Below are 16,921 nucleotides of genomic sequence, written 5' to 3' on the forward strand. Positions count from 1 at the left end.
TTTCCACAGATTATGGTGAGAACAGTACCTTTATAGTCAATGGCAAATCCTGACATTCCAACAGAAGCATCACTGCGAAAAGCCAGAAACAGACTGTTACCACTGCTCTCTATTCTTTCGGGAGCCTGTGAGCCTTGAAAACTGCCAATTAGAGGACTGTTGGAATCTTCCCCTTCATAAATATGTAGAAAATCATAACTGGGTTCCATATTGAAACTGAAAATAAAGGAAAAACATAATTAAGTCTCCATTTCTTTTTCATGAGTTAAACGCTACTGTTACTGTGGCTGCCAATCACATTTGCCTAACACATTTTCTTCTCCAGAAATAAAAGTCTTTTAAAATATGATTCACAGTGAAAATTTAGTAACTTTCAATGGAGTTCTCTCTACCATTGATTTGAACACCTTCAGCTTTCCAAAAGATCTACTATCAGGCCATCATGCAGGCACTGCCTACGGTCAATGAAAAAGAAGCATATCCTCCCACCTATCTTAAACACCTCTCTCAAGATGGAATGAATAACCTGCTGCAGAAAGGCTGCCTCTTACCAGTGACCACAGGAATGATACGGACAACTAGCTTAAATTAAAAGTCCAGCTCTTAGTTGGCTAAATTGGATGACATTAAATCCACCCATTACAAACATAAATTCACCATTTTAGGAACAAGATGCTTTCAAATGGACAGACCGCTATCCAGGAACTTGCCTTTGTTCATACCCAAATTACGTCAGAGAATTATGATAAAGTGAATTATTATTCTCACTAAACCATCTATGCTATGCCATATTTAATGACATTTATATGTTTATACAAAGCAATTATGAAGATCATATGAATGGAATATGTTTCAGAGGAATTTAATTGAGATGAGTTCTGAGACAACATAAAGATAAAAACACAGGCATTTATATGAGAAATTTATACAGAGCTAGATAAAAGGATATACTAGGAACACTGAAGAAAATACAAGAAAAGTAAAACTAAATTAGAAAAAGCAGGCAAGGATTCAGTCAAGTGAGTGGATTTTTTTCTTTCTAATTATCTTTGTAAAACAAAATAAATAAATATTTGGCTTTTTTGCAAGTGTGCTGGTCAGTTGTTTTTTCTTTCTATTACATCAGTTAGTACTGTTAGGCACAAACTTTTCCAGATCATGTAAGACAAAAAGGAACAATATCTTTAGCTAAGAAATCAGCAGAAAAAAATTTCCTAAGTAATGTAAAATGGAAATGGTTTCATTATAATGAATAATATTTTATGCCCTATTTTCAAGAGGTAAGAGAAGCCAGAAAAATGTTTTGAAACTTTTGCTAAGACAGAGAATTTTTAGTTGAGAGTTAGAAGAGTTGAAAGAAATAGCAGTCTACAGACCAAAAACAAGGAAAAACAAATAGTACAGGGCAATCATTTTCGATCTTTCTGTAGCCAACACACATTAGACAAAATATATTCCATCTCTCTATTCTCAGCCCACATTCTCATCCTATGCAGACACTGCTGCCTTCTCAAAGCCAGTTCCTTGAGAATAGTACATGTCTTAGCTGTAGCATACTGCCTAAGAATGAAAAATTTTAGATAAAATGAACAAAAAATGGTACATTAAGAAAGTAGATTTTGCAGATGTCAAAGAAACATTACCCCTCTCAATAATCTACCAAAGGTCTTGGGAGTCTGGGGAGGTCCATGCTGACTGGAAGCTAGCCAATATTATTCTAATCTACAAAAAAGGCGTGAGGGAAGTCCCAGGGAACTACAGACCTGTTAGTCTAACCTCAGTTCCTGGAAAAAATTATGGAGAAGATTATACTGGATACTATTGAAAAACATTTAAATAATAATGTAATCAGGCACAGCTGACATGGGTTCACAAAGGGAGAATCCTGTTTAACTAGTTTGATATCTTTCTGTGATAATGTCACCCACTTAGTGGATGAAGGGAAGGCAGTGGATGTAGTTTTTCTGGATTTTAGTTAAAGCTTTTGATACTGTCCCTCACAGCATCCTTCTGGACAAGTTGTCCAACTGTGGCCTGAGCGGGTTCACGATGTGCTGGGTGAAGAACTGGCTGAATGGCAGAGCTCAAAGGGTTGCAGTGGATGAGGTTACATCTGGCTGGCAACCAGTCACCAGCGGTGTTCCTCAGGGTTCAGGTCTAGGGCCAGTTCTGTTCAATATATTTATCAATGACCTGGATGCAGGAGTTGAATGCACCATTAGCAAGTTTGCTGATGATGCCAAACTGGGAGGTACTGTTGACTCTCTTGAGGGACAGGAGGCCTTGCAGAGGGATCTAGATAGATTGGATCATTGGGCAATCATTAATGGTGCGGCCTCACCTGGAGTACTGTGTGCAGTTCTGAGCCCCACAATTTAAGAAGGCTGTGAAGGTCCTTGAATGCGTCCAGAGGAGAGTAACAAAGCTGGTGAAAGGGCTGGAAGGAATGTCCTATGAGGAGCAGCTAAGGACCTTGGGTCTGTCTAGTGTGGAGAAAAGGAGGCTGAGGGGCGAACTCATTGTTCTCTACAGCTTTCTGAGGAGGGGAAGTGGAGAGGGAGGTGCTGATCTCTTCTCCCTGGTATCCAGTGACAGGACATGTGGGAATAGTTCACAGCTGCTCCAGGGGTGGTTTAGACTGGACATTAGGAAGAATTTCTTTACAGAGAGGGTGGTCAAACACTGGAACAGGCTTTCTAGAGAGGTGGTCGATGCCCCAAGCCTGTCAGTGTTTAAGAGACATTTGGACCATGCCCTTAATAATGTGCTTTAACTTTTGGTCAGCCCTGAAGTGGTCAGGCAGTTGGACTAGATGATCGTTGTAGGTCCCTTCCAACTGAAATAGTCTATTCTATTCTAAAAATCAAAGAAGTTATTGAAAGGATTGCAGAGATGGAGGTATTTCAGCACTGACATTTCTTATAAATCGGGGGGGGGGGCGTTGATACTGCATTAAGTTATTTGTGTTCTAACATTAAATATATTTGTAAAACTATCTCAATTTACTTCTCTATTACAAAGTTACCAGCATCTATTTGCACACTTTTTCATTAAATATGAATCCATATTACTCTTATGGTCTATTTATACTAAAAATACAGTATTTATTAAAAAAGAAAAGTAGTCAAAGTTTTCCATTTTGTCTGTTTGACACCCATATGTATACAGATAATAGTGTCAGTTTTCCCCTCCTTAATTGATATTCCAATTTTCCTTTTTTTTCCCCCCGTTTTCTAAAAATATTTACAAGATGAACAACCCCATAATCTACACCTTAAAAGGCCCTATATTGCCATCAGTCAGAAGATGGATGAGTTTTCAAGAATATTCTCCAACATCAGATAGTTTTGTAAAAGGTGGTATCAAAAACCTGGGAAGCTATGGCATAACCATTTCTTTCAGGTTTCTAAGGAACACTTCTGTCTGGACAATTTAAGAACTTCTAGCACACACTGTCAAATTTAGGAAAGACTTGTGTGTATTACTGGACTGCAATTATTTATGAAATGTACTGGAAGTATAGCATAAACTGCAAATTCCATTATATTGCTTATACTTGTATTCCTTAAAATAGAATTCACAAACAAACCTGAATACTGAGTAACTACACGTTTCTTTCATCTTACTTGAAATGGAGCATTTGAGCTGATTATTTAGGCAGTCCACAGAAATATGCTGCTTACCATACCATGTGACATTTTAAGAGTGTAATTAGTGGAGAACTAGTCATCTCTTAATGCTATTTGATCAAATACTTGAAGAACAGAATTATCACATTCTTGATTATATAATTTCAATCACCTTAGGCTATGACTCTTTAATATCTTGTGTATCAATATTTTATTAGAAAACACATTGCAATCAGTCAACAACGGAAACGTTTTCTTTTGCTTTGGTGGTTTTTTTTGTTTGTTGTTTTTTTTTTTCAAAAAAGGGTTACAAATATCACACAACAAAATTCTGAACATGTCACCATCTCTTCCTAAAAGAATCAGAAATGATCACTATCCCACTGAAGTCAACAGCAATGCTACCATTCTTAGCTTAAAAATCATACTTAGGACAGAGAATAAAAAAAAAAGAAAAACAATTGCATTTGCATTCATAGATATTGCAGGCAAGATGATTATATAGGCCTGATTCAAATAGAAATGATAAATTGAACACATGAATATGAGTATATCCCTGAACTTCAATTTGTGTTAAAAAACTATGCAAGAAATATAGGTTGAGGATGGAACATTGAATAAATAAAACTTTTTTTAAATTATAGAATAGAATCATAGAATAGTTTGGGTTGGAAGGGACCTTTAATGGTCATCTAGTCCAGGCCCCCTGCAATGAACAGGGACATCTTCAACTAGATCAGGTTGCTCAGAGCCCTGTCCAACCTGACCTTGAATGTTTCCAGGGATGGGGCATCTATCACTTCCCTCACCAGAGCAGAGTAGAGGGGCAGAATCACCTCCCTCGTCCTGCTGCCACGCTTCTTTGGATGCAGCCCAGGATACGGTTGGCCTTCTGGGCTGCGAGTGCACATTGCTGGCTCATGTCCAGCTTTTCATCCACCAGCACCCCCAAGTCCTTCTCGGCAGGGCTGCTCTCAATCCCTTCATCCCCCAGCCTGTATTGATACCAGGGGTTGCCCCCACCCAGGTGCAAGGACCTTGCACTTGGCCTTGTTAAACTTCATGAGGTTCACATGGGCCCACTTCTCCAGCTTGTCCAGGTCCCTCTGGCATGTCAACCACACCACTCTGCTTGGTGTCATCTGCAAACTTGCTGAGGGTGCACTCGATCCCACTGTCTGTGTCATTGATGAAGACATTAAACAGTACCGGTCCCAAGACGGACCCCTGCAGGACACCGCTTGTCACCAATCTCCATCTGGACATTGAGCCATTGACCACTACCCTCTGGATGCGACCATATAACCAATTCCTCGCCCACCAGACAGTCCACCCATCAAATCCATACCTCTCCAGTTTAGAGAGAAGGATGTTGGGGGGGACCGTGTCAAAGGCCTTACAGAGGTCCAGACAGACGACATCCATAGCCCTTCCCATGTCCACTGATGTAGTCACTCCATCATAGAAGGCCACGACGTTAGTCAGGCAGGACTTGCCCTTGGTGAAGCCATGCTGGCTGTCTCAAATCACCTCCCTGTCCTCCATGTGCCTTAGCATAGCTTCCAGGAGGATCTGTTCCATGATCTTCCCAGGCACAGAGGTGAGACTGACTGGCCTGGAGGTCCCCGGGTCTTCCTTTTTTCCCTTTTTAAAAATGGGGGTTATGTTTCCCCTTTTCCAGTCCGTGGGAACTTCACCAGACTGCCACGGCTTAGCAATTTCATCTGCCAGTTCCTTCAGGACTCGCGGATGGATCTCATCGGGTCCCATGGACTTGTGCACCTTCAGATGCCTTAGATGGTCTCAAACCTGATGTTCTCCCACAGTGGGTGGCTCTTCATTCTCCCAGTCCCCGCCTTTGCCTTCTGCGGCTTGGGCGCTGAGGCTCGAGCACTTGGCGGTGAAGACCAAGGCAAAAATGTCATTGAGTACCTCCACCTTCTCCATATCCCAGGTAACCAGGTCTCCTGTTTCCTTCTGGAGAGGACACACATTTTCCCCTGTCTTCCTTTTATCCCCAACGTACCTATAGAATCTTCTCGTTGCCCTTGATGTCCCTGGCCAGATTTACTTCTAGCAGGGCTTTAGCTTTCCTAACCTGATCCCTGGCTGCTCAGACAATTTCTCTGTATTCCTCCCAGGCTACCTGTCCTTGCTTCTACTCTCTGTAGGCTTCGTTTTTGTGTTTGAGTTTGTCCAGGAGCTCCTTGTTCATCCATGCAGGCCTCCTGGCGTTTTTGCCTGACTTCCTCTTTGTTGGGATGCATTGCTCCTGAGGTTGAAGGAGGTGATCCTTGAATATTACCCAGCTTTCTTGGGGCCCTCTTGGGTGACTTCTTATGAGACCACATTATCTAGACATCTTTATCTCTTGACTAAGTAGACCAATTTTTTTTTTTTCTGATCTATGCACTCCAAGCAAGGTGTATTTAACCTGTATTTGTAAAAACCTTTAAGAACCAGGTTACAGAGTTTCCACTACAGTTCAAGTCTCTACTATAAGGTACAACAATGTAAATCAAGCATTTCTACAAATTGACATTGTTTTTCAAATATTTTTATTTCATAGGTCACAGAAAGTTTTGTTGCTCAGGAATATATTCAATATCAAAAGTGCCATATAACTATATTATTTTCTTTTATGTTATTTGGAAGCAAAGATTTAGCACATATTAGATGTATGCTCCAGGACTTAGGCAGAGAATATAATTAGAAGCTTTAAGAAGTGATAAATGATGCCATTTTTACATGTGACATTTAAAATCCTGTTAAACAGAGGCATTCATATAGAAATGATACCTTTTGAATATCAAGGCAATGACAAAGTCAGGGTTTACTTTTATTCTCCAGTCACATTCTTTCCCAGGAGGATAAGGCTGGGGATAGTTAGGTGATAAAATAACTCCTGCTGGGCCTGTCAGGTTTCCTCCACATGCAGCTGTCACAATGTAAAAAGAAATAGGAATATGGTCACATGTTAAATTCATAAGCATATATTAGCTGTTAAATAGGAGTAAATTGACTTCTACATTGACCAAAAAGAATAATAACTTAAAAAAAACCCAGAGCTTTCCCACTTCCAGCTAGCAAACATTTTTGTATTTTCCTTAGAATAAGTGAGCTCTGTTCATATTCAAAAGAAGCACAAGAAAAGCTCTTTCTAAAGGAATAAAAATATGAAGTTAAATAGGAACTCCTGTGAATTTTTGCTGTTACTTAATCCCATCCCTATCAAGCTGAAGTATTTCTTATGTACTGGAAGTACATTAACAACTGGGAAAGCTCAATAGCAGGATTCAGGATGCAGTTTCTTTTGACCATAGATGTAACACAAAACAGTTTGATTCACTCAGTAAAGGTATAACCCAAATGAAAAATCAAATATATTCATTTAGTCACCATAAATTGAATATTACTTTTAAACAGATAAGGAATTCAACTTCCAAAGATGATAATCACATAGGAATCTAATTAAAAACTGCAGTAGTCTTGGGCTGCATCTACATTACCAAGTCACACAGACTGATAGGAACATATCTGTAATGTAAACCAGTTGGTACTAAGGATTTGGAGTCTACATTAAACATTTTAAAGAAGGATTTTTACAAGCCATTTCTAGTCTGGTCTAATAGACTGAATGCTCAGTAGTGGTTGGAGTACATCAGATGCACTCATAGAACACATCTTGTACTTTAGTTTCATTGAAAAGCTCCAAGAAAATTCAAAACCGTGAACTAAAGTGTGAACAAGAAAATTTACTTGGAAACCATGCTCCTAATCCAAATGAAAATATTAATGAAGACATTCCCTTTGTGGTATTTATGAAAACAAACTAAACTTTTTTTTTCCCCTCAATTATTTTTTTATTTGTATATTTATTTAAACATTTAGTATTTTTCTGTATCTGTTTTTTTTGTGTCTGTAGTTTTGGTATTTCAGTCATTATTTTTGGTCCAGGGTGTGGGTTTTTTGTGGGTTTTTTTTCTTTAATTTTTATTTCTTTTTGGTTTTATTAACAAATAACAGTTCCAGGAAATGTTTCACATGTTCCTTACGTGTGCTGATGATTCAGCCTGAGATAACCATGATCAAAGTTATAAAGTATAAATAGAGCAGAAAACATTAAATAATCAGGAACGGAAGTCGCACAATGTTCAGAGTACTGAGTAGTACAGTTATTAAATGTAAATCATTTTTCATTTATAAGTCAGTGTACTGAAACAAGGACTTTATGGTAGTTTTTAAAATGACATATAATGGCTTTAAAGAACCCTTAAGTTTTCTAATATTGTCATGTCTACAGTAAAGATTACTTTAATCTGCTTTCCCCTTCAAATTCACCTTGAATATATGGAAGAATAACAATATGTATATAGTTTTTGCCCAAAGGTACTCTCTCTTTCGTCTTTATTTCCTTCTTTCTTTTGTGGTTTTTGTTTGGGTTTTTTTTTACTAGACTGTAAAGAAATATGGAGTGATAAATAATTGTTATTTACAGAAAGAGTATGACTCTTCTAGAACTTTAGGCATCAGATGTCTTTTATTTTTTTATTTTTATTTAAATATTTTTAATTTGTGAATAATCCCAGTATGTTTAGTAAACGTTTTCATACTGTTATTTATACATAGCTCACAAAGTATCCAGAAGACAATGTTCAGATTATATGCTGCTCCAATTCTGCTAGATAACATGGAGTTAGAGACACCATCCTGCATTATCCTGAAGCCTTCCCAGTATTTTTGAGGTATCTATGAACACTTGAGGAAAGAGGGGACTGCAGTTGTTTGGGGATTTACTGTTTTGGAAAAAGCCTCTCCAAAATGGCTTGTAGAAAGAGAAAACATTATGCTTATTCCAGTGCTATTAAAACATATTGTATCTGGTTTTGGGGACCATTAAAAATAAGTCTTCATTTAATTATAAATCAATAGGCAACAAAATCATAAAGATTTTAAAAATTACTATACCTAGCAGATAATGTTTCACAGATGTTGATTAACTCTAATCTCAGAAGAGCTACACTGATGATCTTAAAATACATTTCAGCAAGACTTCTAAGCCTATTAGTTTACTGACCAGAACCTCAGAGAAACCTTTATGCTATACAGGACTATGGAACCAAGAATCAAAACTTGTTTCAAAGAAAGATCTCCCACCCTCTCTTAGTGTTATGGAAATAATCTCATTTCTTCCAACAGTATTGTCACTTGGACCCCCTTCTCTGCATCTACCTTTCCCAACTAGCACCCTGCTTCAGAAAAGATATATTTAGCTTCCTAGGATTGCACAGGATGGGTATTTAATCTATAAGAAAATTCAGAAAATTTTCAGAATAAATCATGGACCGCAGTTTATGTAACTAAATTATTACATAGGAGATCATTCTAACGAGACCATTTCAACGAGAATTTTTTTTTTATCCAAATCACCTCTTCCATTTAATTATTTCTATTAGACTTTGTCAATTTTAAACTTGTATGAAGTTTAAAGAATAGAATAGAGCGAGAAAATGACATCCAAAAATAGTGTTAATCTTGAGAATGCGGCTGTCAGTAACCATAAGTATAAAATAACTGGGTTCTGCAAAGAGCACCACACCAGCATGAGCATCATATGCCCAGTAGTTGAAAAAGAAATGTGATCTGTATTAATCTTAAACAGAGACTAACATTTCATCTTATTACCTATGCATGTAGGAGGATCAGGTTGCCAGAAGAATCGGTTATTCAGTTGCACACATGTAATTTTAGCCTGTCCTTGAAGTTGATAGCCAGGGTCACATTGAAAGGTTGTAGTGTCTCCAGGCTCTCTACTGTCTCCGTATCTAGTGCCATTCTGTGGTGTCCCGGGATCATTACAGGTTGATGCAATAGAAGCTGTAAGACAATGATGAAATAAAAACTTTAATGTGTAGATACTAAACATCCATAATTAAAAGCACAATATTTTTACAAGAGCATTCCAACCAGAGGCAATATTATTTACTCGTCAGTTAATATAGGAAGGCATTTCGTTTCTTTATTTTTATGAGAATCTGCCCACTGAGATACATCATGATTATGTTGGCTTCCTGCCAGTTTCCTTAGTATAAAATATGGCCTGAGAGGAAACACACACAAGCTTTTCATTCTTTTTTTTTTTTCTCCCTTCTTTTTCTTTTTTGGTCCAGTTATAGAATCATAGAATCATAGAATAATAGAATCATTAAGGTTGGAAAAGACCTCTAAGATCGAGTCCAACCGTCAACCCAACACCACCAGGCCCACTAAACCATGTCCCTAAGCACCTCATCTACACATCTTTTAAATACCTCCAGGGATGGGGACTCAACCACTTCCCTGGGCAGCCTGTTCCAATGCTTGACAACCCTCTCGGTGAAGAAATTTCTCCTAATATCCAATCTAAACCTCCCCTGGCACAACTTGAGGCCATTTCCTCTCATCCTATCACTTGTTACTTGGGAGAAGGGACCGACACCCACCTCGCTACAACCTCCTTTCAGGTAGTTGTAGAGAGCGATGAGGTCTCCCCTCAGCCTCCTCTTCTCCAGGCTAAACAACCCCAGTTCCCTCAGCCGCTCCTCATAAGACTTGTCCTCCAGACCCCTCACCAGCCTCGTTGCCCTTCTCTGGGCACGCTCCAGCACCTCAACGTCCTTCTTGTAGTGAGGGGCCCAAAACTGAACACAGTATTCGAGGTGCGGCCTCACCAGTGCCGAGTACAGGGGCACGATCACTTCCCTACTCCTGCTGGCCACACTATTTCTGATACAGGCCAGGATGCCATTGGCCTTCTTGGCCACCCGGGCACACTGCCGGCTCATGTTCAGCCGGCTGTCAACCAGCACCCCCAGGTCCTTTTCCTCCAGGCAGCTTTCCAGCCACTCTTCCCCAAGCCAGTAGCACTGCATGGGGTTGTTGTGGCCGAAGTGCAGGACCCGGCACTTGGCCTTGTTGAATCTCATACAATTGGCCTCGGCCCATCGATCCAGCCTGTCCAGGTCCCTCTGCAGAGCCTTCCTACCCTCGAGCAGATCAAGACTCCTGCCCAACTTGGTGTCATCTGCAAACTTACATTTTTAGTTAAGTTAATTTATCAAAAGAGCTAGTAACTCCTTTTCTCACCTTAATGTTCTGGTTATCAAAACAAATTTCTTTATGCACTTTGATGCCTTCTATGCAATAAGGTAAGTATCATAATATAAATAACATTGGTTCATAGTCTTAATATCCTGTAGCATGCAAATTTTATGTTTACCCAGCCGGCTGAATCAAATAGCAGTTTTATGTAGCCCTGAAGTTCCCATTTCAGGGCCAAGCAACAACTTTCTCAGTGTATGCTCAAACTGAATCTAAGCAAAATATCTCACCTATGTTCAGTATCCTGAGTTTGGATATGGATTTTGCTTTGTAAAAAAATAAATTAATTAAAAAAAGCGATGTTAAACTGAGCAGAACAATCAGTATGGTATGACTTAAAGCAAGTAATCATCCAGAAAGCGAATACACAAATCTACATCTACTATGGATTTATGGAAGATGCCAGGTCTCTTCTATTGGCTTTAGGTATTCAACATCCTGAGTGCAGTAAACATTGCAATTTTCCTAAGGAAAGAAGGTCCCATCTCTAGAGGCTACTGTCCCTAAATCACTGAATTGTGCTCTGTTTCCTACCACTCCAGGCTGCTCCACCCAAACATGTCTTTTTCAAAGAACTTACCACAATTGTGAGCAAAAGCCAAAATAAGAAGTCACAAACCCTGTATCACAATCACCATTAATGATATTGGTGTGTATCTACAAGTAAGTCTCTCTACCACTTTCATCATCTTCATTCAGCCAAGTTTAAACTTCTTGAATCCAGACCAAAGACTTTTTTAAAAAATTGCTACACTACACCTTTCTGCTCATCCCCAGTACTGCAAGGGATAATCCTTGAAAAATGTGAAACATCAATATTAAATTATTGTCTTTTTTTCTAATACGAACTACGTATACTTTCTTGTGTGCTCACACATCAGACAACTGATTCATTCTTAAACTGATTCATAACCATCTCAACTCTACATCTGATGTCTTTTCAAGGTGTAATTTTGCTCTGATGTCTGTAAGACATGATCAGACCAATGGAGAGCATTCAGAGAAAAACTGACATAATTTATTAAAAGCATATATGCCATTGTTAAAACTGGTTTTTACCACTTCGTTGGCTGATGAGCTAATGTTATTGTTACTTATCATATTTGGCTGTGCCATTCTCCAACAGTCTCTGGGAAAGCAGTGACTGTCTTTCTATATTTTAAGCAGTATATAGCACTTCAAATACTTGGGTTTTAGGATAGCATTACAAATTACAGGCCAAAAAAAGACTAAGAAAATAAAATATTATTTCTTTATGTTTGATAATAACTTTCTATTGTTTTAAATAGAGGGGCACAGTCTCTTCCATACTGTCTATAAAGTGTTAGTGATAACAGTCCATCCTCCCTTCTCTATTTTTTTTGGGGGGGTTGTGATTTTTTTTTCATTTTTTTCTGTTTCAATCTCAGGAAATATTAATATTTCATTAAAATGATTTTGTTAGCTCATTTCAAATGGTACAACCCAAAGGCTTGCATGAGATAAAAGAGCTCCATCACTACCACCACTATGCAACCTTTGTGACCATAATGTGCAGGTAATCCATTTTCTGTAGTAATAACTGTATCTACTCCTTCCATCCACACCAAAAAGTATACCACTACAAGAAACAGCAGGAACAACTCAACATTTGCAAAATTGAAACAGTTACCAAGTTGTACAACTGGAAAACTCTTTTTTTCTGTGTTGTAAATTTGCAGAAGACAAAAGGTTGAAAAAAGAATGATCAAAACAAGAAACAAATATTTTAGATTGGTAAAATGGTTTTATGCATGTTCTAGCAAATAGGTGGTCACTTAGACAAATCACAGAAACTGTAAAACATCCCTCTATAAGAATTAATGGGTTATGATAACTAACACACTACAAACACAGGAGCTTTGTTTAACATTTTATTATTCATAATTTTTTGACCTTGTTTCCATTCCCAAATAGTACATCTCGTACCTTGGGATGGTTACCATATCTAAATGCAGTAAAAGACACGGCAGGTTTTTTAACAGTGGTGGACTTTTGTCCACCAGGATTTATAAGCATCAATCCAAGAATTAAAGTAATGTCTGTCACTACTAATGAGTACTCTGTAAGCACTCCCCAGGCACCACTCTGACAATTTACCTGACATCGCATATTAGTGAAGTTTACTAAATGTATACTTGGCCACAGGGGAAGGAAAGTATGGTCATGACCTCAGAGAAGTTATTTCTTATTTGACAGACAATAACAGCTCTAAAACAATGGATTACTACAGTGCATATCTGTTAAAGAATCATAATTCTTTCAAGTATATGAGCAGAAGCCCACCTCTGTCATTAATTAGTAACTTTTTTTAAACAAATCTCTGAATATCTTCATTTTCTTCTTAAAAGGTTATGCAAAATAATATCTCAGCAAACAACATTTTTCCCATTTTGACTGTGTCAAGTATGCACCAATTACAAAGGACTGATGCCTTTTAATATTCATTTCACTGTTAATCTCCATTTCTTATATACAAAGTTCTAAATTTTAAAAACAATGACAGATGCTTAATAAGCACCAAAATGTTGTTTACACTTTTGTTCTTGCAGCCTCGGAAGTTATTTTATGTATTTGAAACTAACAGCCTTTTTATCATGCCAAATACACTCGATTCTAATTAAACAATTAGATATGTCATCTAGTAAAGTGAACATTTAGACAGACTGTCAACTTTTCAGCTTCTCACCTTTCCAAGTTGTTTTACTTCTCAAGATTCCCAACAGGTTCTGTAACTGCATGTAAATTACAAGTCTACTATGGCTTTATTTGGTATTGTGCAAATATCTAAAGGGTGTAGAGGTTATATGCATTGATAAGTAATCCAGACATTAAAAATCACCAGTTCTTCTGTCATCGCTCTTCTTTTATAACAGGCTCTTTTCTTCTCAGACCCTACACTAACATATAGACATGCAATTAATTTCTAGCTTACATAATTATGAGAAAGGCCATGTTCATGTTGTGATGTAACATTGCCATATGCAATTTTCAAAAAAACCCTGAGGAATTCAGAAACTTGAAGCTGAACACAATTAAAACATATGCTGTAAAGCAGGGAAAGCAATAACTACATTTTAGACTCAAGGATGCTAAATCAAACCAAATTCCATAGTTAGACTTTTTAGAAATGACTGAGAAAAATTAGGTGCCTAAAATGGCATAGCCAGGAGAGGGGATTTGAATTCCATTGAGCTGGAAAATAACTAAATGCTGCTTCTCAGTTCTTGCACATGTGTTCTAAGCAGTAAGCTACATGATAGTCAGTGGGTCATAGAGTAACACTCTGTACAGATTTCCCATATCCTGTGGTCTCATCTGCTCAGAATGGAACAGGCTTTTGTATATACAAAGGATGGAACTAGAGGTAGGTGCCAGAAGAATGGGCAGCTGGAAAAAACACATTACTAGGGAGTTTTCAGACCTCCATATGTTGGCAGCCACTGTGTTAAGCCTCTCTGTTTTTAATTTAATAATCTTCCAGTATCCCATTTTAGATCTTTTTCTGGATTTTCTCCCCCTAATTACATTTTCAAAGTTGATTTAAAACTTGACTGAAAATCAATAGAAGACTGTTTTTGAGAATATGATACACCGTATATTTGTGTGTCTGTAGCCTTGAGAGCACTATGTTAGATTTGTGCCTAATTTATCTTTCACCTTAAGGACACTTCTTTTTTCATCAGTTTGTTTAGCCTGTAATCTGTTCTAGCTCAAGAAAAAAACCCCGTCACCTTCATCGATATCGATTTCACTATGTCTATGGTAAACAATCATGTAAGCCATTTACTATAGTGTTGTGCTGCAGAGACTCTATTTTTTCTACTCCACATGGTTATAAAAATAATAAAGACTTTTCAGGAGCTAGGCTTGTAAATTGCAGGCAATGCACAAGCTTCCCCCATTTAGTGCATTATGTTTGCCTAATAGGTTTAAGAACGACTTTGGCATATCAAAGCTGAGACATTGTACATGGGATTTGCAGTGATTTCAGACTAACAAACATTTCCAAATGTGAAAGACTAGTGTTTGCTCCCTAAAAAGTATCTCACATAATATATGTAAATGTACAAAGAACTGTGCAAATTACCATCAACCACATATTTAAATATCTGTATTGTTCAAAAATGTAAAGAAAAAAGAAACCCAAATGTTAATGCAGCCTCTTTCATTGAGTCTGAAGTACAAAAGCTCACAAGTTTAGAGATAACCATCAAAGTAACCTACAAGCTTCATTTCTGCTTAGTTCTACAGGAACCAGATTAAGAACTGCTACCCCCTATGAGGCTGAGCATGCCTTTCCCAGGCCATGGATTAGATGATGGATAGGAATGCTATGACACAGTTTCATGCTAAAGAAACTGTACTATTGTGATCATGCAATGCAATGTTTATAGCATCACAGAAAGCAAGAGAAGAGACTGAACTGCAAAATGATTAGGATACAGACTTTAAAAGGGAATCTTGAAGTCTTGTGTCTTGTGTCCTTTTATTTATTTTAACAAGGGATGTCTTAATGGATTTCATTTTCTTTGAACTCAAAATTTAGTTAGTTAGGAAGGCAGATATGTGATTATGCATGTGTAATTTTTTTTTTAAATATATTTTTGTGCTAACCCACTTTTCTTGATAATTTAATTGTGAATCAAACTGGAATCAAATTTGCATGACAAATCCTAGCAATGAAGATTCTGTCATGGAAATGCTTATACTACTTAAATGTAGTAGCTCAGGCCATTAGGCAAGTGATTAAAAGATATCTCAGCAATAAAAGAACAATTTACAAGACAACAGTACTCTAACAGTTCAAGATAGGTGACAGTTACTGTAAGAATTGCTGTAGACAAACAAATGATCAAATGGAATTACAAAACTGGACAGAAGCAGCCATCATTGCTTAAACAGATTTGTCAGATTAAGCCCAGTGTCATTAGGAACTATCAAACACAGAACTGCTGATGCTTAAGCTCTTGTCAGAGGAAGTAAGATATCAACAGATTTGTCAACATCAGACACAATAATTTCCAAATAATTGGTCAATTAACTGGTTGGTATAAGTTGTTTATTTTTATTATCATAATTGATGACTTGTGTTGTTAAGATAAAAATTTAGTCAGGCATCTTTACTCTTCATTGCTTATCTCCGCATTTACTTCAAGACCAGATTTTAAAAATATTGGCAGAGCAAGCAAACAACAGAAAAAAAACAAAATTGGATTAAACCAACTATACAAATGCCTTCATTTTGTATCTTCACTTTTAATAAAATGAGTGTCTGAAGTTTTTCTAAGAAAATAGAAATATTACAAAGAAATTGAGAAAAAAACCCTTTGCTACTTTATTAATTTTTTGGCAGTTGTTCTGTATTAGCAAAACAAAGATAACCTTTCTGTTCACATGAAAGCAGAGATAGGTACATTGATAATTGAAGTGTATGCTTACAGAGTACTATGACTAAGAGAAATTAACAATGCCATAGAACCAGAGGTAGGCATAGAAAACCATCACAGATGGGTCTGACTCTAGAAAAGCCAGACATTTCCAAAAATGTTTTTTTCCCTTATAAGAGGAGTGTGAATAATCCTTTGATGTATTATAGCCTTGAGGAGCAAAATAGACAAAACCAGCTGAGGAACTGTGAATATATCATCTCGTTTAAGAAAAGGATACAGTTCTCTTAAGTTACTACAGCTGAGAATTTAGTTCAAGGAAAAAGGCTAGACTGTAAGGGTAGAACTACTATTAGGTATTGTTAAAATAAGGCTAACTGAGTCTGTAAGAATGATAATATGACTAGCAACTGCCAGTGCTGTTCTTATCATCTGCCACTTCTATTGGTTTTGTTAAATAACAACTAAACAAATTATATGGTTAGATATAAACAAGCTCTCAATAAAATAAACTTCAGGTCAATAAAAGCAATGGACCATCTACTAGCATGGGATCCAAGTGTCTTCAGAAGTCCAGAGTAGCTGAAGATTAAACATTCAGGGCAAGATTGATCTGCTTCCACATAGGTGGCTAGCCTCATTCGAGATGCCTTACAATATCCAATATATCTGCACAGGACCAGAAGATATGACCAAGGACTTATGGGTGTGTGACCTTCTGGAGTGGCAGATGGATACACAGCC

At 37.4% G+C, this 16,921-nt stretch overlaps 1 protein-coding gene across 1 annotated transcript in view; it reads right to left on the bottom strand.

The window, feature by feature from the left end:
- CSMD1 (CUB and Sushi multiple domains 1) overlaps window positions 1–16,921 on the bottom strand; it is a 1,284,461-nt gene that overhangs the window by 214,420 nt on the left and 1,053,120 nt on the right. Inside the window, exons 27-29 of the mRNA XM_076332906.1 lie at window positions 9,315–9,506; window positions 6,429–6,567; window positions 29–216 (exon numbers count right to left, since the gene is read on the bottom strand). Of these exons, the coding sequence (XP_076189021.1) occupies window positions 29–216; window positions 6,429–6,567; window positions 9,315–9,506 (519 nt within the window). The remainder of the gene's footprint in view (window positions 1–28; window positions 217–6,428; window positions 6,568–9,314; window positions 9,507–16,921) is intronic.

Source organism: Aptenodytes patagonicus, chromosome 3, assembly GCF_965638725.1.
Source record: "Aptenodytes patagonicus chromosome 3, bAptPat1.pri.cur, whole genome shotgun sequence".
Lineage (NCBI taxonomy): Eukaryota > Metazoa > Chordata > Aves > Sphenisciformes > Spheniscidae > Aptenodytes > Aptenodytes patagonicus.